The sequence below is a fragment of the Bacillus rossius genome, chromosome 1, assembly GCF_032445375.1.
Source record: "Bacillus rossius redtenbacheri isolate Brsri chromosome 1, Brsri_v3, whole genome shotgun sequence".
NCBI lineage: Eukaryota > Metazoa > Arthropoda > Insecta > Phasmatodea > Bacillidae > Bacillus > Bacillus rossius.
The window spans coordinates 58,729,166-58,752,244 of NC_086330.1; the positions used below are offsets into that span (position 1 = coordinate 58,729,166).

The 23,079-nt window shown below is 50.7% G+C and overlaps 1 protein-coding gene across 1 annotated transcript in view; it reads left to right on the plus strand.

The window, feature by feature from the left end:
- Positions 1 to 23,079, plus strand: part of LOC134528437 (extracellular matrix-binding protein ebh-like) — a 103,125-nt gene that overhangs the window by 24,397 nt on the left and 55,649 nt on the right. The window contains exon 5 of the mRNA XM_063362083.1: positions 326 to 473. Coding sequence (XP_063218153.1) covers positions 326 to 473 — 148 coding nt within the window. The remainder of the gene's footprint in view (positions 1 to 325; positions 474 to 23,079) is intronic.

Below are 23,079 nucleotides of genomic sequence, written 5' to 3' on the forward strand. Positions count from 1 at the left end.
CGTGTCTTCTAGTAAAACACTATCAAAGGGGTATAAGTGCGACTACTATAATCTGGTAACTAATTACCAAAGTTTGGGAAGAATTGGACTTTGGGTTGGATGTGTGCCGTGTAACCCTTTATTGTACATTTTTAAGAAAAAACCTTCGATTTGATGTATGATTTGTTGTAGATAGTCTAAATCTAACTGTTATACCAAACTGTAACTGTAAACTGGGACATTATTTTATGGACACCATGTACTTTGGAACAGACACCCAATGCATGGACCTGATTGAGAGTTGGTGGCACGTGCAGATTGTGAACGGGTGTTGTCGTGTGTGCAGAGAGCCAGCTGGAGGCGCAAGTGCTGCAGCGGCGCAAGCGAGAGTGGGAGCTGAGCTTCCAGCGACACCAGCACATTTGGAAGATACAGGAGCTGGAAAAGGCCGGCATCCTACGACCCGGAGCGGGCGGTCCGGAGACCAAGCGCACGTAAGATATCACACTCTCTCTCACTCACACTCTCTCTTACTCTCTGTCTGCTCATATCCGCGCATTGCGCCCGAGTCCAACGAAGGGGGGTTATAGAAGCCAAGGGCAAGGGTGGGTTATAAGGAAAGAGTGGTGGTTAGGAGCCTAAATTATTTTGCTTTGAATATTTTCGTGTTTCTGATCATTATGCATTTAACAATATAAGAGTAGTATATATAAGAGCATCCTGTGCCTGGTGTCAGATTGTGGATGTGGTGAACTGTCGGCTGCCATATGGAATTATGCCGTCACGATGACCATCGTGGATGACCTTGACCTTGACCTTGACCTTTTACCTCAGTCGCCATATTAAATTCCTCATTCTTGACATCGAGCGCCACAAACGTTGCAATTTTCGTTAATGTTGCCATCTTGAATTATAATGATATGTCCGCCATCTGGGATCAATTGTCACAAACACTTTTTTTCGATTCTGATGACACAACCGCCATCTTGTTGTCGTCTTCTGGAGGCCACAATCTTAAATGACTCACGACCGCCATCTTGTTTTTTTTCTGCTCTGCTGGACACCGCCATCTTGTATAGTGACATCATTGTTTCTATTGTTTGTTCCTAGAGCATTGCCCTGTCTCATTTTCCAGCATCACTCTCTCATGAACGTAAAGGTTGATGTTCCATGGTGGCCGACAATACCACACCCACACTCCGACTCCAGGCGCTGTATGCCCTATTATATACTACTTATAACTTTATCGGTTAACATGATCGATTAATAATTGTTTATTGAATGTTTATTCGATATAAAAAACTAAATTATATATAAAAATTATCTTTAAAAAAAGTCCTCGTTTGTTACCTTTAGAATTTAGCTTCCGTCTCAAATTTCTGTCGTTTTATGATGTCATTCATAAAGCAATGAAAATATGGGTTTCCCAAATTTCTAGGCTTAAGTTAATCAGTGCTATGGGAAAACGAGAATTTAAATGGTAAATGAATAATATCCTAAAAATGAAGATATTTACGACATAAACTACACACGAACGTACTACTAAAAACTATATTTCTGCTTTCAATTCAGTCTGATTGAAATTTTAATAGGTCTTAAAGTTTCTTTTAACCATTAAATTATCACATAATGAATAAATGAAAAGATTTATTATCAATCAACTATAGTTATAATATGTAATTATTTAATATCATGAGTAAAAAAAAAATTAAAGAAGCAAAATAATTAAGGCTTCTATCCTCATACAGCACTAAAATTTCAGACATATTTCTGTCCTTACGAAATTCCACCAATATTTATTTAATGTATTTGAAACAATCTGTGCGAAGGCAATTACTTAAGGTGTTCCACTACATAAACATTCCATATTATACATATTTTAATTTAATTTTAATGGCAATTGTAAAGATTTTTAATTTTATATGAACTTAAATGCAGGTTCGACGATTAAAAAAGGTCTATTCAAATTAACTTGGAACTTCTGTTTTTGGTTATTCATCAAAAATGAGGATCAAATACTTTCCCATAGGGCACACGGATAGTTGAAACACAAATGTGCAGTCTCCTTTGGGCATTAATTGGTTCCCATTCCCAGTCGTCGTAAACAGGATTTAAAGAGCGGCCTCCAGAACTCTGCAAACTGTGTTAGGCCACTCTAACAGTCAGATAAGTTTCCGTTTACACCTAACTCCTTTTATTGGCTTCGGAACGGGAATCTGAGAGAGAGCGAAACAGAGTGAGAAAGGTGGAGGGTGGAGAGAGAGACCTGTAGGTCACCCAGGGACCGCGTTCCAAATCCGTCGCATTCATGAAGACGGAGGTCACAGTAAGGGTTCGATTCCAAAACTTGGCATAACTCATATTTATCACCCTTTTTATCGAAAGTGGCTAGTTTTTAGTTAAGTATTTTTCTCATAAATATATTTCAGTTTGAGAAAATCATTCTAAATATGTATGTATGTACGAACACGAATGAAAATGTACTGCATAGGTTTTGTAGGATCAGAAAAAATTAAAAGTTTCAAGCGAAACACTGATATTGATGTATGTTTTACAAGTTTTACATGTCATAAGAAATTAAAAAAGCAATACATTTAAACTGCTTGAGCATATTTATTAAATAGAAAAAACATAAAACATCTCTACTTCAATTTTCAACTACATAGTTTTATAAAAATTATTCAGAATTATTAGTTAGAAATATTTAATTTATTTCAAATCGGTGATTAAAAATGGAAAAAAAAATAGTTTAACGTATTCTTATTCCATAAAGGGCTTTAATGTCCTATTGTTTGTAAGTCTGTGTGACAAAACTAATTTTTAATAAAAATTGGGATTAGTCCTATTTTTTAAAAATAGATTACAGGTTCCAAAACAATGATGATTAATATTTTTTTTAAACAATAGCTTTCGTAACATGATTTTTTCCCTGACAGTGTTTTTTTTAGTTTGTAATTATATTTTGAAGTTATTCAATAGTTCATTGCTTAAAGAAAAATGAAAATTTTAGTCTGTGACAAACTATAATTTTTCATTAAATTAATGTAAAATTCTAGAACGTCAATTTTTGTACTATTTGGCTGTGATAAACTGATATATTGGATTTAAAACGAATATTTAGCTCAAAATTAATGTTTTAAACTGTGTTTTTATATGACAGTTATATGTAAATATATTACGAATTATTGTCATACTATTTCAGCTTTTGGAATCGCACTGACTTTCCAGTTTAGTGTCCTAGGAATGTGCGATAGTTTCAAAAACACATATTATAAAACTACATAATTCTTAAGAATGAGGGGAACACGTACACCGACACACAAACACACACACAGCCACGCGGATCTGCTTATAGCCGTAAGGAGTACGCAACGATGTTGATACAGGTGCCTTGGCACCACAATTAGGCTGAATTTATTAATCTTTGTCCCTGGATGAATTACTTGCCAAAGGTCTTTTATTTACAAACATCTGCCCAAAAAGATTGATTGAAGAAGTTGTTTGCGTGCTTTGCACGTTAAATTTTGCTGAGATATCCAGGGGAATAAAATTGGCGTTGGTGGGATTTTGGGGAGGGGGTCAGAGAAAGTACTTACTCCATTCCTACTAAATTCCTGCGTGCGACTATGATTACGGCAGTCATTAGTTCCAACTAAAGTACACTGAGAGTAAAATGGCAGCGAGCAGGAGCATGCGATAACGCCTCCCTCTTTTTTTGTCTTATTCAGGATAACCGGTTCTCTTCGGGGAGAGTTCCCGAGTACTCTTGTGCCGCTTCCACGTCACACCCGCCGAGTTTGTTTAACTCCTGGCATGTTGCAAGTGAGTACAGTACTGAGTGTGTATGTGTATGTGAATATATAGGCTATAAAGACCTCGGGTTGTAAATCGTGATAGCCAAAGTTCTTGGGACCTATGGCCACATTGGAGTTAATGTTTATGAAATCAGCGAGAAAAAAATCTTCTTCATGAAAGCTTTGTTATTTGTATTTTTGACGTGTAAACATCTTAGCTCTCGGTATACAGCTTCAGTGAAAGTGATTTCGTGGAAATGGAACGGGAATAGATGGGCGGAAATGTTAAAAAAGATGTCGGACCCACGTGTTACAACTTAACCTCGCATGCAGTCACTTTCGTTAAAATTAGGGGACATACCAAACTTATTGGCGTGTCATGTGTAACTTTAGTTTAGTGAAACAGTAAAAAGTAATCTCAAGATTTAAAATACCTAAGATAAATTGCATTACAATGACAATAATAAATATTCTCCAGTTTTATTCCCAGTAGGTTTAGTGGTACAGTGGTTGTGCGCGCGCTAATACATTATTTTTTAATATTATAATATAATAACGTTGAATCAGCTTAATAAAGTTAATATTTGTTTGTAGGGAGTATTTACAGACTGATTCCAGTCTTTTGAACAAAAACAAATAATCAAACATATACTTAATAATGTTATGTGTTTAGAATGTTTTAGGTTAATATTGTTTGTAATGTCATTTAAGTATAACTTCTAACGTGTGAAGAAAGTGTATGGTTAACTAAGTGAATTTTAACATGATGGATAGTACATATTTTAATAAAATTCTCTGTTGAAAATCAGGTCCAAAACTAGGGTTTGAGATTTTTCAAGTCTTTTCGCTCTTAGCGGAGCCGTTTATATAATACATTTAATTTCTGGTTTTTTTTTTTTTTTTTTTTTCCCGTGCTGCTATCTGCGCATGATGGTGACAAGCAAGGTTTACGATTCAGGCAGCGAATTCTAGCGGCTGGAGCTGAAAGTACGCGTGTGATTCGCGTTTCGCGTTTAGAAATGTTGTTACTTGTAAAGAGAATATTTTATTTATCGTTCTATCTTTGATGCTCTGCATAGCTTTAAATTACTTTATATTTCGTGCCTGGGCTTCGTATTATTAGTTTACTTGAAACATGAATAACATGATAACACACGAATTTGTTCGTTACCGAGGTTAGATGTTTACACATCACTGGCGAGTACTGACAGACATGCTCACATTTTTTTAAGAACGTCTGTAACCCATAACCTGACTTCAGAAATGCACACATCACAGGATTAACACTTGAAATGGAAATTGAATTATTTATTGGTTTATCACTATTTAAAACCGAAAAGCATTATTGATAAAACAAATTGGTCTTCGGTTTACACAATTTACGCAAATTGCAACAGTGGTAATTATACACATAATTTGAAATTTCGTGCTTGAAGAATTTCTAGTATTACTTCAAGGTGCTCCGATTTTCTATAGCTCTAACAATTTGTCTCTTGTGTTGCATATAGGTACGAGAGACAGTCTGTTTCTAGTCATAAAAAACATTTGCAATTAAAACCCAATTGAAGTACAGAAACGATATCATGTTACTGATTGTGCGAAATGTGAATAATTGCGTTGTTTGGTGATGGGAAAATTTAGGTTTAGAGAAGGGGGGGGGGGGGGGGGGGAGCTCATGACTAGGCACACAGGCTGTAAGAGTTCCGGGTCGCTAAAGACTACACTGGCTCGCGCGTCACACGGTGCTTCGCCTCTACGCACCAGACACCGAACTGGCGTGCGGTCTTCGCGTCGGAAACACACCTCTATGGTACTCTTAATGGAAAAACTTGAACTTTAAGGTAGAATTTTAAAGGCTTCCAGCACTTATCTATTCTACTAACCTTGTTACGTTCATTAAAACACACATTTTTAGCCATATCGCCTGATATAGATAACAGGTTAAATACGAAAAAAGTAAAAGACTCTGGATGCAAAAGTATGGCTTTTAATTTTTTATTAACAATTTTGAGCCGTTTATAAATATCGCATTGACACCCGGAGCTCTGCACGTCATTTGGTGGCCTAGCCAGGAGACCTTCAAGCAACTATGCCACTAATCATTATTTTACTACTGAAACTACATTACTTATGTCATTATTTTCTTCTTTTTTTTAGAATTTTCCAAGATTCTGGTGACACGCCTGCAGTGATTTACGCCAGAAGAAATGTCGCGATGACTTGGAACTTTGTGTACCTATCCTTATATTGATTGTATGTGTGTTTTGTGAAGAGTGTACCTATTATTTTAGTCGACGTAATAAACGATGTTGAATTCTGAAAAGAAAATGTATATTTAAGTGGTTCACAATGCATCTACTCACAAGAGCTGTGCTAGGGCCGGGCCCAATCTACGCTACGCGTCGTGACGGGCTGGGCTTCGGCCCATTCCAGATTTGCACCATAAATATAACATTTGCACCATAAATATAAAACGATTCTTCAACAGAGACCGGTGTAAAATCCAAGAGCGAATCCCAGGTCAGCGGTTGCGGACTGATGAGAAAACTTTAACATTGATTTGTACATTGCGTAGTGCAACAAACACATTTAGCTTATAAAGTTTCTAATTCATAATGGTCCGAAGCACACAGGTGTATGGTCGGTCCCCCAGGGTTATCTGCTGGTCGTGTTAGGGCTGACCCCTTATATCCGATGGGCACAGTCCGTCTGGAAGGCCTCACCTCCAGTGCAAGCTGTGCTTCTGAAAATAATGCGATTTAGAATTGCACATTTAAAACACATAAATTAAATACGATACCTGTTTCAATATTCGCCTATGACTTCTTTATACGTCGAACGTTCCTCTATAACTATTATATATCATTATAGTAGTAATTTGAGTATTGTATATTGATATCTAAGCCATAGTTTGTAAGTAACGGCCTTAAGAAAAATATTTTAAAAATTATAAAACCAAACAAAAAAAAATAGAAAAAATATAATACAAAAATAATAAGTATTAGCTTTAGTATATTATATTACATCTATTTTCAAGCAATGTGCGTCCACGTTTTGACTGTGAGCTGTGCATGTCATAGAAACTATAAATCAAGGGCCTAGTATGCAAGATTTGTCTGCTTTTCTTTCTCCTCTAGTTCTAGGTGCTGACTGGCAGCGGAGTGAGTGGCCAGTGTAGCCACTCACTCACCACCAGGAGTGCGAGCGCCTCTGGTCATGAATCCAGCAATGGATAGTAATATGAAAGTGGACTATGGGTTCAAGTTCCCAACCCCCCGCATGGTAGACTCTTTTCTATTCTGTCCAACTCTTCCTACCATCTTCTGTATCCTGTACACTCCTAACCAATTAATGCATGCCTTTTCATCCTGCATGTCTGTGCCCAAAGTTTTTTTCCTTTGCCTATGCATGATTTACCTGGACCCATATAGTCTAGAATTAAGAGTGAGGGGAGTTAAATCATGGCATCAATCGCTGCCATGTCTGGCCAATCCCCTCTTAGCACACGATGAATGCGACCCATCCCTGCTTGGCTAATGCCAGCATGACTAGGCATACAGGTTTCGGCCCTTTAGATGCACCTAGGTCCCTCTCTAACCCGGACCCCTCCTACATATACACTTAGTTTCAGTTAGGTTGGAAAAAAAAATCTCCAGGCCGTGTAAACAAGCGTCGGACAGGCATGGCGCACTTTCGGGCTTCCCAAGGTATCGACTCGAACACAGCTCCATTCGAAGTATTCAGCTCTAGCAGTGGCGGACCCAATATTTAGTAATGCGTCAGGGGGTAGAAAATTAACGTTTTTACAAACGTTTACTATCGCCAAGCATAAAACAAATCAGTAATCTGGAAATTTTTACCTCCATAATGATGGAACCTTCCAAGTTAGCGGTCAATATGATGATGATACTGGTGCATTAGAAATCATAATTTTCAATGAACCGTAAAAAAAGTGAACTAATACCAGTTAGAAAATTTTATTTTTATTTATTAAAACTCAAAATTGCACCGAAACAGTGAATAAGTTTCAAGAACTCCATCAACTTTTCTTTCAGAACCAAAAAATAAAATCAGCAGTATAAAGAGTTCACACATCAAGCATGATTGTAAGAGAAGGAGCAGGTAACCAAGGAGGTTAAAGTTCCCTTTAAACCTTATCTGGATTCACCCCTGAGACCTAGCACCCTACAAGTGTTATATTGACGTCAGCCGGGGCTACGCCCCATGAGCCTAGTCAGTCTCCGTTTCCTCAACAGTCCTCTCCCCTTCCCCGGCATTTGTACCGCCATGTACGTAGTCGTGTGTTTGAATTGCGCGCCACGAACTACCACAAGAGGGCGCTTAGAAGCAGTGCGGCGATCCCTAAAATTGCTATGTTAATATTAATTGTAAGCCTTTTTGTTGTTTTCATCCATCTTCGCCCCAGTGCTGTGTAGTTTACTTGTGTTTCTTTAATTTAAATAAGTTACCTTAAATAACTATAGACGTTGCCCGGGCGGACCCGAACAGGCACGGACTTGGACGAGGATAGGAATGCTTTTATATGAATTATCATTAAATAAGTAAATAGTAACAAACTTTCCATTGTCAGTAATTTTTATATATTTTTAATGTTTATCTGTAATTTACTCAACTTTCGCCGGGGCACGGAGTCGTAGAATACAGTAACGGTAATTGTGTTGGCGCGAAGGGCGCCATGTTGCCACCTGCGAGCGATGAGCTCAGCCCAGTCGATCTTCATCACTGACCGAGAGCAGACGCGCCAGCACCCCGGGGACTTCAACCTTTGTTCTGCACTGACCAAGTAATTCTGTCTCGTTAAGTATTTCTGAATCTCTTTCGCTCGTCATCCTCGGGGCAGCTCTCGGCCAGCGGGCTGTTTAATTAATTAATTGTCTCAGTCGAGTTTTTTCATCACCGTGTAATAAGTATACTTTGCAGCATGGCCACGTGTGTGGACCATGCCTTCACCTAAACCGATTCGTGCCTCAGGCTTTTTAACCGTGTAATGTGTAACGTGTAACGGGCGTGTAGAGAGACGTGTTAGTGAAATTAAATCTGGAGAATAAATATAAAGTGAGTACTTATTTAATCACGTGGTGAGTGAGTCTAGGAGTGTGGCGTGCCCGACGCCTAGAGCGGGCCAGGTCTGGGTAGCTAGGATAGAAAGGGCTGGTAACTCGTCCCCACTTGGGCTACGTCACGCCCTGAGTGAGAGACTCCGCCGGGTCCACGTGCCCTTCCACGTGGTGGCGCCCATAGTTAACATCTCGAAATCACCGGCAATGCGCGATCAGCCCTCAAATGGCGCCCAAGAGCGTGGGGCGAGTTACATCTTCCGCGAAAACCAGACCTGTACGAGCGTGTGAGATAGGCGGTTGTTACGCGGAGCGCGCGGAACTAAAGTTCGCGCTGGAACTATTGTTCGCGCGGAGCGCATAGCGGGACTCTGGCGCGCCGGCCACGTGACCAGCCGGGCGCGCGCTTCCAGGAATTCGCTGCGAGCAGCCAGGTGGCCGCATTCCTCGCGACAACAGCAGCCGGGCCAGGTCAGTGTGTGTGTGTACCGCCATCCGCGTCGCGTCGCGTAGCGAAGGGAAGAGGGGCAATCGACCGGCCTCACCACCACACGACCATGTCGGACAACCACGGACTTGACAAAAATCCGGGCGCGATTAAGGCAAGTGAGTTGTTTCAAAAGAATAGCTTATATTGTGTTATGTGCGCGCGACCGCGCCAGGTGAGCGGGACGGCGATTTCTTCGTGGACGGACACGTGCGTGTGCGTAGGACAGTATGAAGCGCAGCCGAACCACGAGCAGGCAGAACGGGCGGATCAGTTTGAGGCGGGACACGGGAAGTGCACGGATGCGGAGTGTGAGGGCAAGACGCGGGAGGGAGGCTGGTGCCGGAACTGTCGCGCGTTCAAGCACACGGCGTGTTTCGCGAAGTCCGAAATAATCTCCTTTCAAGACGGGTGGTCACGTGCCAGTGGTGCCACCACGTGAGAATAGCGGGCCCGTCAGGCCGCAGCCCGGTGAGAGACGCCGCCGACACACCACGGAGCAGGGTACCTCTCATAGGACACGTGGAGCTACCGGAATTTGCGGGCAGAACCAGCGACGATCCGCGGAGATTTGTACACGCGTGTCGGGAACGCCTGAATCGCTACGGAGTGCCGGAGTGTGAGTGGGCGAACAGGGTGAGCACCGCGCTCAAAGGCGACGCCAAGACGTGGTGGCAGATCGTCCAGGAGTATGACATGCCGTGGACCGAGTTCGCGAGATTGTTCGAGGCCAGATTCGCGGACGTGAGGACAGAGATGAGAGTGCGGACGGAGCTGTATTGTCTCGAGCAAGGCGCGACGGAGGCGGCGGAGGCGTTTATCATGAAAAAAATACGTCTGTACAAGCGGCTGTTTCCCGGAGAAGAACCTACCGGAGTGCTGGAGCGGGTAGTTGAGCTGATGCGCCCGGAATTTCGCCCGTATTTACGCCCGATGACGCGGCGTCCGGCAGAGGAGTTCGTCCAACAGGCGCGCGTCTTAGAGCAGGACCTACGAGCTGTCAGACCGACCAGGATCCACGCCACCCTGAGCACCAAGCAGGAAGACACGACGCCCGCCGACACCAAGGCGCTGGTGCCCTACACGGCGCCCACCCGAGACCAAGCTAGGCGCGACGAACCCGGACCGAGCGGCCACGCGCAGCTGACATGGCGGAGACGGACTACCGGCGGCAGCCCACCACCTCAGTGCCACACGTGTCCACCAGGCACGTTCCATTGGCACGAGAACTGCCCGGTGAGGAACAAGTTCCGGCCTGACTTCGCGGCGCAGCAGCCGTCGGGAAACGGACGGCAGGGGGCGGCGCGCTAAGACAGCCCACCTCCCCCGCCTCACCTAACAACAACAGACCTACGGCGGCGGGGCCTCTCCTGGGTCACGTGGGAGCGGCGGAGGCCGACCTGTTGCGCATTCCGGTGGTTGTCAACGGGCGCGCAGTCCACGCGCTTGTTGACACCGCCGCCAGCCACAACTGTGTGGCGGCACGCGTGATTGGCCGTGACAACTTCGAGTACCACCCGGGCCAACTCCAGCTGGCTACCACGGGGGACGCCTGCTACACCCAGGGCGTCGCGACGCTGGAGGTGGACGTGCGGGACCAACGGTCCGTCACGACGGCGCTGGTGGTGGAGCAGTTACGTGATGACGTCATTCTGGGGCTACCCTGGCTCTACGAGCAGCACGCAGCCATCGACATCCGGGCCGGCTGCGTCCACGTCGGCACCCAGGGGCGGCGGACCATCCACGGGCTGGGTAAGCCTACTCCACCAGCAGTAAACCAGGTCAGTCTCGACGAGTTCCAGCACGGAGTTCCCCCCGAGTTTCGTGCTACCATCCAGCAGGTCCTCGATCATCAGTGTAATGTGTTTGCGTCCGCGGACCCGCTGAAACGTACCACCATAGCTGAGCATGCCATCCCGACCCATCCTCACGAGCCAATGTTTATCCCACCCGGTAGCTACGGCCACGTTGGTAAACAGACCATCCTAGACCAGGTTCAGGACATGTTGCATGACGGGATAATTGAGCCTAGCGAAAGTCCGTATAATTTCCAGGTCGTGTTGGCAGAAAAAAAAGACGGGAAACTACGCTTCTGTGTCAATTTCAAACCTATCAATAGAGTGACAATTAATGCCCCACCCCCCCTGCTGAACATAGCCGACACACTTTCAGGCCTGGGTAACGCCAAGATATTTTCTTCCCTCGACCTAAAATCTGGGTATTGGCAGGTGCCGATACGTCCGGCGGACCGACCCAAGACGGCGTTCACAGCCCCAGACGGGCGGAGATTTCAGTTTTGCGCGATGCCATTCGGCCTACAGGACGCCCCCGCTACCTTCCAAGGGATGATGACACGGGTCTTAGACAACTACTCGGGCAAGTTTGCGGCCGCGTATCTGGACGACATAATTGTTTGGTCTCAGACGTGGGAAGAACATGCGCATCATTTAGCATTAGTCTTGGAACGCCTGGCGAGCCATGGTCTGACATGCAATCGCGAAAAATGCCACCTGGGGACCACAGAACTAGATTTCCTGGGCTTAGTGGTTAACGCGGACGGAAACCGACCCACGGAAAAACAGCTGAGTGTAATTATCAACAAGGAGCCCCCACGCACGCGCAAGCAACTGCAAAAGTTCTTGGGGCTAGCTAACTGGCTGCGAGCCTTCGTCCCAGAGTTCTCGGTAGTAGCGGCGCCGATGACAGAACAGCTGTCACCCAAACGTCCGTTCAGGTGGACCGTGGAAGCCCAGAACGCTTTTGACGAGCTAAAACGCAGATTTCAACAGTGCCACTTACTCGCGCGGCTGGACCCAGGCAGACCCCTGATCGTACAAACAGACGCGAGCGAGAAGGGCATCGGGGCCATCCTGTTACAACTCGGCGACGACGGCGAGCCTCGGGTGATTGAATATGCAAGCGCCAAGTTCGGCGACGTCGAGCAGCGGTATAGCGTGAACGAGCGTGAGTGTCTAGGCGTAGTTTGGGCCCTCAGACGCTACCGCCCACACCTGGAGGGGCAGAAATTCGTACTGAGAACTGACAGCCAATGTCTCAAATGGCTGGCCACGATGCAGGGGCGACGTTCGAAGCTGACGCGTTGGGCCATGCTTCTACAGGCCTTAGATTTCGAAGTCGAGCATGTACCGGGAAAACAGAACGAACTAGCGGACGAGCTGTCGCGAGATCCGGACGTCACCGTCACAGCCTGTGACGATGCGGAGTGGGAGGAGCTTTTGCCACCACCCAGCGGGCGCATACCCAGGACCCCGCGCACCCCGACAACCCAAGCCGCATTGTGTGCCCTAAACCTTAACGTCACACCGACATTACCGCCAGGCGCGGAGCTTGATGACTTAGACGCCTACGTGCGAGCGGCCCAACTCACGGACACAGACACACAGGAGATCGTGCGCCGTTGCGGGAGCGGAGAATGTGAAGGCTACCGTGTATTGGACGGGACACTGCAGGCGCGACCTAAGGGGACAGCTGGCCAATGGCGGACGTTCGCGCCAGCCGCCACCCGCCGGGAGGTGTTTGACATGTATCACGTGAACAGGCTAGCCGGACACCCCGGCGCAGACCAGACGCGACGCGATCTGCGGGAACAGTTCTACTGGCCAGGGGTAAACAAGTTTGTACGGGACTGCGTGAGGAGATGTAAACATTGCCAGAGGCACAAGGCGCGCTGCACCGACGGGACAGCCCAGCAGGTACCCAGGCAGCCCACCGAGCCATTCCATACAGTCGCCATAGACCTAATGGGACCATATCCCCGCACGCCCCGAGGGAAAAGATTTTTGTTGGTGGTGACAGACTGCTACACGCGTTGGGTGGAGGCCTACCCCCTGGCGAACATCCGCGCCGGCACCATTGCACGCAGCCTGGAAACGGAGTTTTTTCCTAGGTGGGGGTACCCCCGGGTCCTGTTGTCGGACAATGCCACCCAATTTGTCGGGCGCCGGTGGGCGCAGCTGGGGAGAAAATGGCGGGTAATCCTACACACCACCCCCGTGTACCACCCCCGCGCGAACCCCACGGAACGACGCAACCAAGAGGTGAAGGTTCAACTGCGGTTGAGGCTCGCGGATGACCACGCCCAATGGGACACGCACATCCCGGACGTTCTGTACTGCATCCGGCGACGGGTGAACGCGGCAACCGGCGAAACACCAGCCACCATGGTCCAGGGGCGGAACCTCACCCTCCCCGGGGAATATCACGTGCGGCAACAACAAACGGACCCGGACGTAGAGAGCCCCGAAGGACGCCTGAGGCGATTGGCCGAGACGCACGATAGGGCGCGACGTAACCAGGCAGCTTACCAAGCACAACGCACACCCGAGACGACCCGCCCGCCCCCTGAACTGAAACCAGGCCAGCTGGTTTACGCGAGGCTCCACCCCCTCTCCTCCGGCCGACGCAACTTCTGCGCCGGCCTGGCGCCAAAGTGGTTTGGCCCGGTGGCGGTGGTCAAGGCGGGGCCCACGGCGGTCGTGATAAAGTTACCCTCAGGCCGGGCCGCGAAATATCACCGGGACGATGTGCGCTTGGCACAGGAAGAGACGGAGGCGGCGGACGAGGCGGAGACGGGGCAGGAAGAGACGGAGGCGGCGGACGAGGCGGAGACGGGGCAGGAAGAGACGGAGGCGGCGGACGGGGCGGAAGAGACGGAAACGAGACGTGACGGAGCAGGGACGCGGCAGGAAGAGACGGAGGCGGCGGACGAGGCGGAGACGGGGCAGGAAGAGACGGAGGCGGCGGGCGGGGCGGAAGAGACGGGAACGAGACGTGACGGAGCAGGGACACGGCAGAGAGAGACGGAGGCGGCGGACGAGACAGACGGGAGGGCGGCCGCACAGCTGGTCACGTCCACCCCAACAGACGGGGGCGGGTTCAAAGGCTTCCCGGACCTGGGGGCGGGACAGGCGACGCCCCTCGCAGTCACAGATGTCCGGCCGAGGCGGCTGTTCGAAGACTCGGGGAGTGACGTCTCGCCTTTCAGGAGATTTCTCAGGGACACGCCCGGAGTGACGGAGGGCCAGTCGACATCCCAACCACTGATAAGGTGGCCGGAGGAAGTAGAGAGTAGGCCGGGTTCGCCGGACGAGCCATTATGGCCGCTGCATTACTCGTTGGCAGACTCCACGTTCAGGGTGACAGTAACCGAACCGCAGGAAGACAAAACACCGCGGGAAGAGAGGGGAGACCGGGCGTCACAAGACCCAGTTCCGGCTCCGCGATACACGCTACGACCCCGAGGGATCGCGAGGAAGCACAGCTGTTGTTGATAAGGGGGCGACCACGCCCACAGGCGACCCAGCGGAAACGTCGACATGACCGGCTATTCGAGGGGGGGGCAATTGACGTCAGCCGGGGCTACGCCCCATGAGCCTAGTCAGTCTCCGTTTCCTCAACAGTCCTCTCCCCTTCCCCGGCATTTGTACCGCCATGTACGTAGTCGTGTGTTTGAATTGCGCGCCACGAACTACCACAAGAGGGCGCTTAGAAGCAGTGCGGCGATCCCTAAAATTGCTATGTTAATATTAATTGTAAGCCTTTTTGTTGTTTTCATCCATCTTCGCCCCAGTGCTGTGTAGTTTACTTGTGTTTCTTTAATTTAAATAAGTTACCTTAAATAACTATAGACGTTGCCCGGGCGGACCCGAACAGGCACGGACTTGGACGAGGATAGGAATGCTTTTATATGAATTATCATTAAATAAGTAAATAGTAACAAACTTTCCATTGTCAGTAATTTTTATATATTTTTAATGTTTATCTGTAATTTACTCAACTTTCGCCGGGGCACGGAGTCGTAGAATACAGTAACGGTAATTGTGTTGGCGCGAAGGGCGCCATGTTGCCACCTGCGAGCGATGAGCTCAGCCCAGTCGATCTTCATCACTGACCGAGAGCAGACGCGCCAGCACCCCGGGGACTTCAACCTTTGTTCTGCACTGACCAAGTAATTCTGTCTCGTTAAGTATTTCTGAATCTCTTTCGCTCGTCATCCTCGGGGCAGCTCTCGGCCAGCGGGCTGTTTAATTAATTAATTGTCTCAGTCGAGTTTTTTCATCACCGTGTAATAAGTATACTTTGCAGCATGGCCACGTGTGTGGACCATGCCTTCACCTAAACCGATTCGTGCCTCAGGCTTTTTAACCGTGTAATGTGTAACGTGTAACGGGCGTGTAGAGAGACGTGTTAGTGAAATTAAATCTGGAGAATAAATATAAAGTGAGTACTTATTTAATCACGTGGTGAGTGAGTCTAGGAGTGTGGCGTGCCCGACGCCTAGAGCGGGCCAGGTCTGGGTAGCTAGGATAGAAAGGGCTGGTAACTCGTCCCCACTTGGGCTACGTCACGCCCTGAGTGAGAGACTCCGCCGGGTCCACGTGCCCTTCCACGTGGTGGCGCCCATAGTTAACATCTCGAAATCACCGGCAATGCGCGATCAGCCCTCAAATGGCGCCCAAGAGCGTGGGGCGAGTTACATCTTCCGCGAAAACCAGACCTGTACGAGCGTGTGAGATAGGCGGTTGTTACGCGGAGCGCGCGGAACTAAAGTTCGCGCTGGAACTATTGTTCGCGCGGAGCGCATAGCGGGACTCTGGCGCGCCGGCCACGTGACCAGCCGGGCGCGCGCTTCCAGGAATTCGCTGCGAGCAGCCAGGTGGCCGCATTCCTCGCGACAACAGCAGCCGGGCCAGGTCAGTGTGTGTGTGTACCGCCATCCGCGTCGCGTCGCGTAGCGAAGGGAAGAGGGGCAATCGACCGGCCTCACCACCACACGACCATGTCGGACAACCACGGACTTGACAAAAATCCGGGCGCGATTAAGGCAAGTGAGTTGTTTCAAAAGAATAGCTTATATTGTGTTATGTGCGCGCGACCGCGCCAGGTGAGCGGGACGGCGATTTCTTCGTGGACGGACACGTGCGTGTGCGTAGGACAGTATGAAGCGCAGCCGAACCACGAGCAGGCAGAACGGGCGGATCAGTTTGAGGCGGGACACGGGAAGTGCACGGATGCGGAGTGTGAGGGCAAGACGCGGGAGGGAGGCTGGTGCCGGAACTGTCGCGCGTTCAAGCACACGGCGTGTTTCGCGAAGTCCGAAATAATCTCCTTTCAAGACGGGTGGTACACGTGCCAGTGGTGCCACCACGTGAGAATAGCGGGCCCGTCAGGCCGCAGCCCGGTGAGAGACGCCGCCGACACACCACGGAGCAGGGTACCTCTCATAGGACACGTGGAGCTACCGGAATTTGCGGGCAGAACCAGCGACGATCCGCGGAGATTTGTACACGCGTGTCGGGAACGCCTGAATCGCTACGGAGTGCCGGAGTGTGAGTGGGCGAACAGGGTGAGCACCGCGCTCAAAGGCGACGCCAAGACGTGGTGGCAGATCGTCCAGGAGTATGACATGCCGTGGACCGAGTTCGCGAGATTGTTCGAGGCCAGATTCGCGGACGTGAGGACAGAGATGAGAGTGCGGACGGAGCTGTATTGTCTCGAGCAAGGCGCGACGGAGGCGGCGGAGGCGTTTATCATGAAAAAAATACGTCTGTACAAGCGGCTGTTTCCCGGAGAAGAACCTACCGGAGTGCTGGAGCGGGTAGTTGAGCTGATGCGCCCGGAATTTCGCCCGTATTTACGCCCGATGACGCGGCGTCCGGCAGAGGAGTTCGTCCAACAGGCGCGCGTCTTAGAGCAGGACCTACGAGCTGTCAGACCGACCAGGATCCACGCCACCCTGAGCACCAAGCAGGAAGACACGACGCCCGCCGACACCAAGGCGCTGGTGCCCTACACGGCGCCCACCCGAGACCAAGCTAGGCGCGACGAACCCGGACCGAGCGGCCACGCGCAGCTGACATGGCGGAGACGGACTACCGGCGGCAGCCCACCACCTCAGTGCCACACGTGTCCACCAGGCACGTTCCATTGGCACGAGAACTGCCCGGTGAGGAACAAGTTCCGGCCTGACTTCGCGGCGCAGCAGCCGTCGGGAAACGGACGGCAGGGGGCGGCGCGCTAAGACAGCCCACCTCCCCCGCCTCACCTAACAACAACAGACCTACGGCGGCGGGGCCTCTCCTGGGTCACGTGGGAGCGGCGGAGGCCGACCTGTTGCGCATTCCGGTGGTTGTCAACGGGCGCGCAGTCCACGCGCTTGTTGACACCGCCGCCAGCCACAACTGTGTGGCGGCACGCGTGATTGGCCGTGACAACTTCGAGTACCACCCGGGCCAACTCCAGCTGGCTACCACGGGGGACGCCTGCTACACCCAGGGCGTCGCGACGCTGGAGGTGGACGTGCGGGACCAACGGTCCGTCACGACGGCGCTGGTGGTGGAGCAGTTACGTGATGACGTCATTCTGGGGCTACCCTGGCTCTACGAGCAGCACGCAGCCATCGACATCCGGGCCGGCTGCGTCCACGTCGGCACCCAGGGGCGGCGGACCATCCACGGGCTGGGTAAGCCTACTCCACCAGCAGTAAACCAGGTCAGTCTCGACGAGTTCCAGCACGGAGTTCCCCCCGAGTTTCGTGCTACCATCCAGCAGGTCCTCGATCATCAGTGTAATGTGTTTGCGTCCGCGGACCCGCTGAAACGTACCACCATAGCTGAGCATGCCATCCCGACCCATCCTCACGAGCCAATGTTTATCCCACCCGGTAGCTACGGCCACGTTGGTAAACAGACCATCCTAGACCAGGTTCAGGACATGTTGCATGACGGGATAATTGAGCCTAGCGAAAGTCCGTATAATTTCCAGGTCGTGTTGGCAGAAAAAAAAGACGGGAAACTACGCTTCTGTGTCAATTTCAAACCTATCAATAGAGTGACAATTAATGCCCCACCCCCCCTGCTGAACATAGCCGACACACTTTCAGGCCTGGGTAACGCCAAGATATTTTCTTCCCTCGACCTAAAATCTGGGTATTGGCAGGTGCCGATACGTCCGGCGGACCGACCCAAGACGGCGTTCACAGCCCCAGACGGGCGGAGATTTCAGTTTTGCGCGATGCCATTCGGCCTACAGGACGCCCCCGCTACCTTCCAAGGGATGATGACACGGGTCTTAGACAACTACTCGGGCAAGTTTGCGGCCGCGTATCTGGACGACATAATTGTTTGGTCTCAGACGTGGGAAGAACATGCGCATCATTTAGCATTAGTCTTGGAACGCCTGGCGAGCCATGGTCTGACATGCAATCGCGAAAAATGCCACCTGGGGACCACAGAACTAGATTTCCTGGGCTTAGTGGTTAACGCGGACGGAAACCGACCCACGGAAAAACAGCTGAGTGTAATTATCAACAAGGAGCCCCCACGCACGCGCAAGCAACTGCAAAAGTTCTTGGGGCTAGCTAACTGGCTGCGAGCCTTCGTCCCAGAGTTCTCGGTAGTAGCGGCGCCGATGACAGAACAGCTGTCACCCAAACGTCCGTTCAGGTGGACCGTGGAAGCCCAGAACGCTTTTGACGAGCTAAAACGCAGATTTCAACAGTGCCACTTACTCGCGCGGCTGGACCCAGGCAGACCCCTGATCGTACAAACAGACGCGAGCGAGAAGGGCATCGGGGCCATCCTGTTACAACTCGGCGACGACGGCGAGCCTCGGGTGATTGAATATGCAAGCGCCAAGTTCGGCGACGTCGAGCAGCGGTATAGCGTGAACGAGCGTGAGTGTCTAGGCGTAGTTTGGGCCCTCAGACGCTACCGCCCACACCTGGAGGGGCAGAAATTCGTACTGAGAACTGACAGCCAATGTCTCAAATGGCTGGCCACGATGCAGGGGCGACGTTCGAAGCTGACGCGTTGGGCCATGCTTCTACAGGCCTTAGATTTCGAAGTCGAGCATGTACCGGGAAAACAGAACGAACTAGCGGACGAGCTGTCGCGAGATCCGGACGTCACCGTCACAGCCTGTGACGATGCGGAGTGGGAGGAGCTTTTGCCACCACCCAGCGGGCGCATACCCAGGACCCCGCGCACCCCGACAACCCAAGCCGCATTGTGTGCCCTAAACCTTAACGTCACACCGACATTACCGCCAGGCGCGGAGCTTGATGACTTAGACGCCTACGTGCGAGCGGCCCAACTCACGGACACAGACACACAGGAGATCGTGCGCCGTTGCGGGAGCGGAGAATGTGAAGGCTACCGTGTATTGGACGGGACACTGCAGGCGCGACCTAAGGGGACAGCTGGCCAATGGCGGACGTTCGCGCCAGCCGCCACCCGCCGGGAGGTGTTTGACATGTATCACGTGAACAGGCTAGCCGGACACCCCGGCGCAGACCAGACGCGACGCGATCTGCGGGAACAGTTCTACTGGCCAGGGGTAAACAAGTTTGTACGGGACTGCGTGAGGAGATGTAAACATTGCCAGAGGCACAAGGCGCGCCGCACCGACGGGACAGCCCAGCAGGTACCCAGGCAGCCCACCGAGCCATTCCATACAGTCGCCATAGACCTAATGGGACCATATCCCCGCACGCCCCGAGGGAAAAGATTTTTGTTGGTGGTGACAGACTGCTACACGCGTTGGGTGGAGGCCTACCCCCTGGCGAACATCCGCGCCGGCACCATTGCACGCAGCCTGGAAACGGAGTTTTTTCCTAGGTGGGGGTACCCCCGGGTCCTGTTGTCGGACAATGCCACCCAATTTGTCGGGCGCCGGTGGGCGCAGCTGGGGAGAAAATGGCGGGTAATCCTACACACCACCCCCGTGTACCACCCCCGCGCGAACCCCACGGAACGACGCAACCAAGAGGTGAAGGTTCAACTGCGGTTGAGGCTCGCGGATGACCACGCCCAATGGGACACGCACATCCCGGACGTTCTGTACTGCATCCGGCGACGGGTGAACGCGGCAACCGGCGAAACACCAGCCACCATGGTCCAGGGGCGGAACCTCACCCTCCCCGGGGAATATCACGTGCGGCAACAACAAACGGACCCGGACGTAGAGAGCCCCGAAGGACGCCTGAGGCGATTGGCCGAGACGCACGATAGGGCGCGACGTAACCAGGCAGCTTACCAAGCACAACGCACACCCGAGACGACCCGCCCGCCCCCTGAACTGAAACCAGGCCAGCTGGTTTACGCGAGGCTCCACCCCCTCTCCTCCGGCCGACGCAACTTCTGCGCCGGCCTGGCGCCAAAGTGGTTTGGCCCGGTGGCGGTGGTCAAGGCGGGGCCCACGGCGGTCGTGATAAAGTTACCCTCAGGCCGGGCCGCGAAATATCACCGGGACGATGTGCGCTTGGCACAGGAAGAGACGGAGGCGGCGGACGAGGCGGAGACGGGGCAGGAAGAGACGGAGGCGGCGGACGAGGCGGAGACGGGGCAGGAAGAGACGGAGGCGGCGGACGGGGCGGAAGAGACGGAAACGAGACGTGACGGAGCAGGGACGCGGCAGGAAGAGACGGAGGCGGCGGACGAGGCGGAGACGGGGCAGGAAGAGACGGAGGCGGCGGGCGGGGCGGAAGAGACGGGAACGAGACGTGACGGAGCAGGGACACGGCAGAGAGAGACGGAGGCGGCGGACGAGACAGACGGGAGGGCGGCCGCACAGCTGGTCACGTCCACCCCAACAGACGGGGGCGGGTTCAGAGGCTTCCCGGACCTGGGGGCGGGACAGGCGACGCCCCTCGCAGTCACAGATGTCCGGCCGAGGCGGCTGTTCGAAGACTCGGGGAGTGACGTCTCGCCTTTCAGGAGATTTCTCAGGGACACGCCCGGAGTGACGGAGGGCCAGTCGACATCCCAACCACTGATAAGGTGGCCGGAGGAAGTAGAGAGTAGGCCGGGTTCGCCGGACGAGCCATTATGGCCGCTGCATTACTCGTTGGCAGACTCCACGTTCAGGGTGACAGTAACCGAACCGCAGGAAGACAAAACACCGCGGGAAGAGAGGGGAGACCGGGCGTCACAAGACCCAGTTCCGGCTCCGCGATACACGCTACGACCCCGAGGGATCGCGAGGAAGCACAGCTGTTGTTGATAAGGGGGCGACCACGCCCACAGGCGACCCAGCGGAAACGTCGACATGACCGGCTATTCGAGGGGGGGGCAATTGACGTCAGCCGGGGCTACGCCCCATGAGCCTAGTCAGTCTCCGTTTCCTCAACAGTCCTCTCCCCTTCCCCGGCATTTGTACCGCCATGTACGTAGTCGTGTGTTTGAATTGCGCGCCACGAACTACCACAAGAGGGCGCTTAGAAGCAGTGCGGCGATCCCTAAAATTGCTATGTTAATATTAATTGTAAGCCTTTTTGTTGTTTTCATCCATCTTCGCCCCAGTGCTGTGTAGTTTACTTGTGTTTCTTTAATTTAAATAAGTTACCTTAAATAACTATAGACGTTGCCCGGGCGGACCCGAACAGGCACGGACTTGGACGAGGATAGGAATGCTTTTATATGAATTATCATTAAATAAGTAAATAGTAACAAACTTTCCATTGTCAGTAATTTTTATATATTTTTAATGTTTATCTGTAATTTACTCAACTTTCGCCGGGGCACGGAGTCGTAGAATACAGTAACGGTAATTGTGTTGGCGCGAAGGGCGCCATGTTGCCACCTGCGAGCGATGAGCTCAGCCCAGTCGATCTTCATCACTGACCGAGAGCAGACGCGCCAGCACCCCGGGGACTTCAACCTTTGTTCTGCACTGACCAAGTAATTCTGTCTCGTTAAGTATTTCTGAATCTCTTTCGCTCGTCATCCTCGGGGCAGCTCTCGGCCAGCGGGCTGTTTAATTAATTAATTGTCTCAGTCGAGTTTTTTCATCACCGTGTAATAAGTATACTTTGCAGCATGGCCACGTGTGTGGACCATGCCTTCACCTAAACCGATTCGTGCCTCAGGCTTTTTAACCGTGTAATGTGTAACGTGTAACGGGCGTGTAGAGAGACGTGTTAGTGAAATTAAATCTGGAGAATAAATATAAAGTGAGTACTTATTTAATCACGTGGTGAGTGAGTCTAGGAGTGTGGCGTGCCCGACGCCTAGAGCGGGCCAGGTCTGGGTAGCTAGGATAGAAAGGGCTGGTAACTCGTCCCCACTTGGGCTACGTCACGCCCTGAGTGAGAGACTCCGCCGGGTCCACGTGCCCTTCCACGTGGTGGCGCCCATAGTTAACATCTCGAAATCACCGGCAATGCGCGATCAGCCCTCAATATATATATGCATATAAAAGAATAATTTTGTTTGTTTGTATGCAACAGATTGTTAACAGAATACTTGTATCGGAAGAGTTGATTGAAAATTTTACGTGTCTAAAACTCCCCACTCGGAAGCCTGAGATCCATCATATCGGGTACAAAATCCTGAAAAATTTCGGGAAGAAAAAAAAATCTAACCAATAGTGACACTCAGCGAATTTCTGTTACAGGATAAATCAAACTCGTTTACTCGCTCACAGAAGTTAGCGTGAGATGATATTTTTATTTTTGAAATCACGTTTTTTCAGTATTTTAATATTCTAAATAGAGAGAATAACTACGAAAATAGGTTCTTAACACTTCAACAGTTAATCTAAGCACAAAATTTGCAAGTGTGTTGCGAGAAAATTTGACCAGTCTCCAAGTTTACTCGCTGAACCACAGTGAGCAACATTCGAGGCAGTCAGCATGATTACACAGATCACATCTGTATGCAATTGAGTACATTCGTAGGCGAGTCGCTAATAAAGACGCGCGGGTAAAAATTATGTCCTAGCA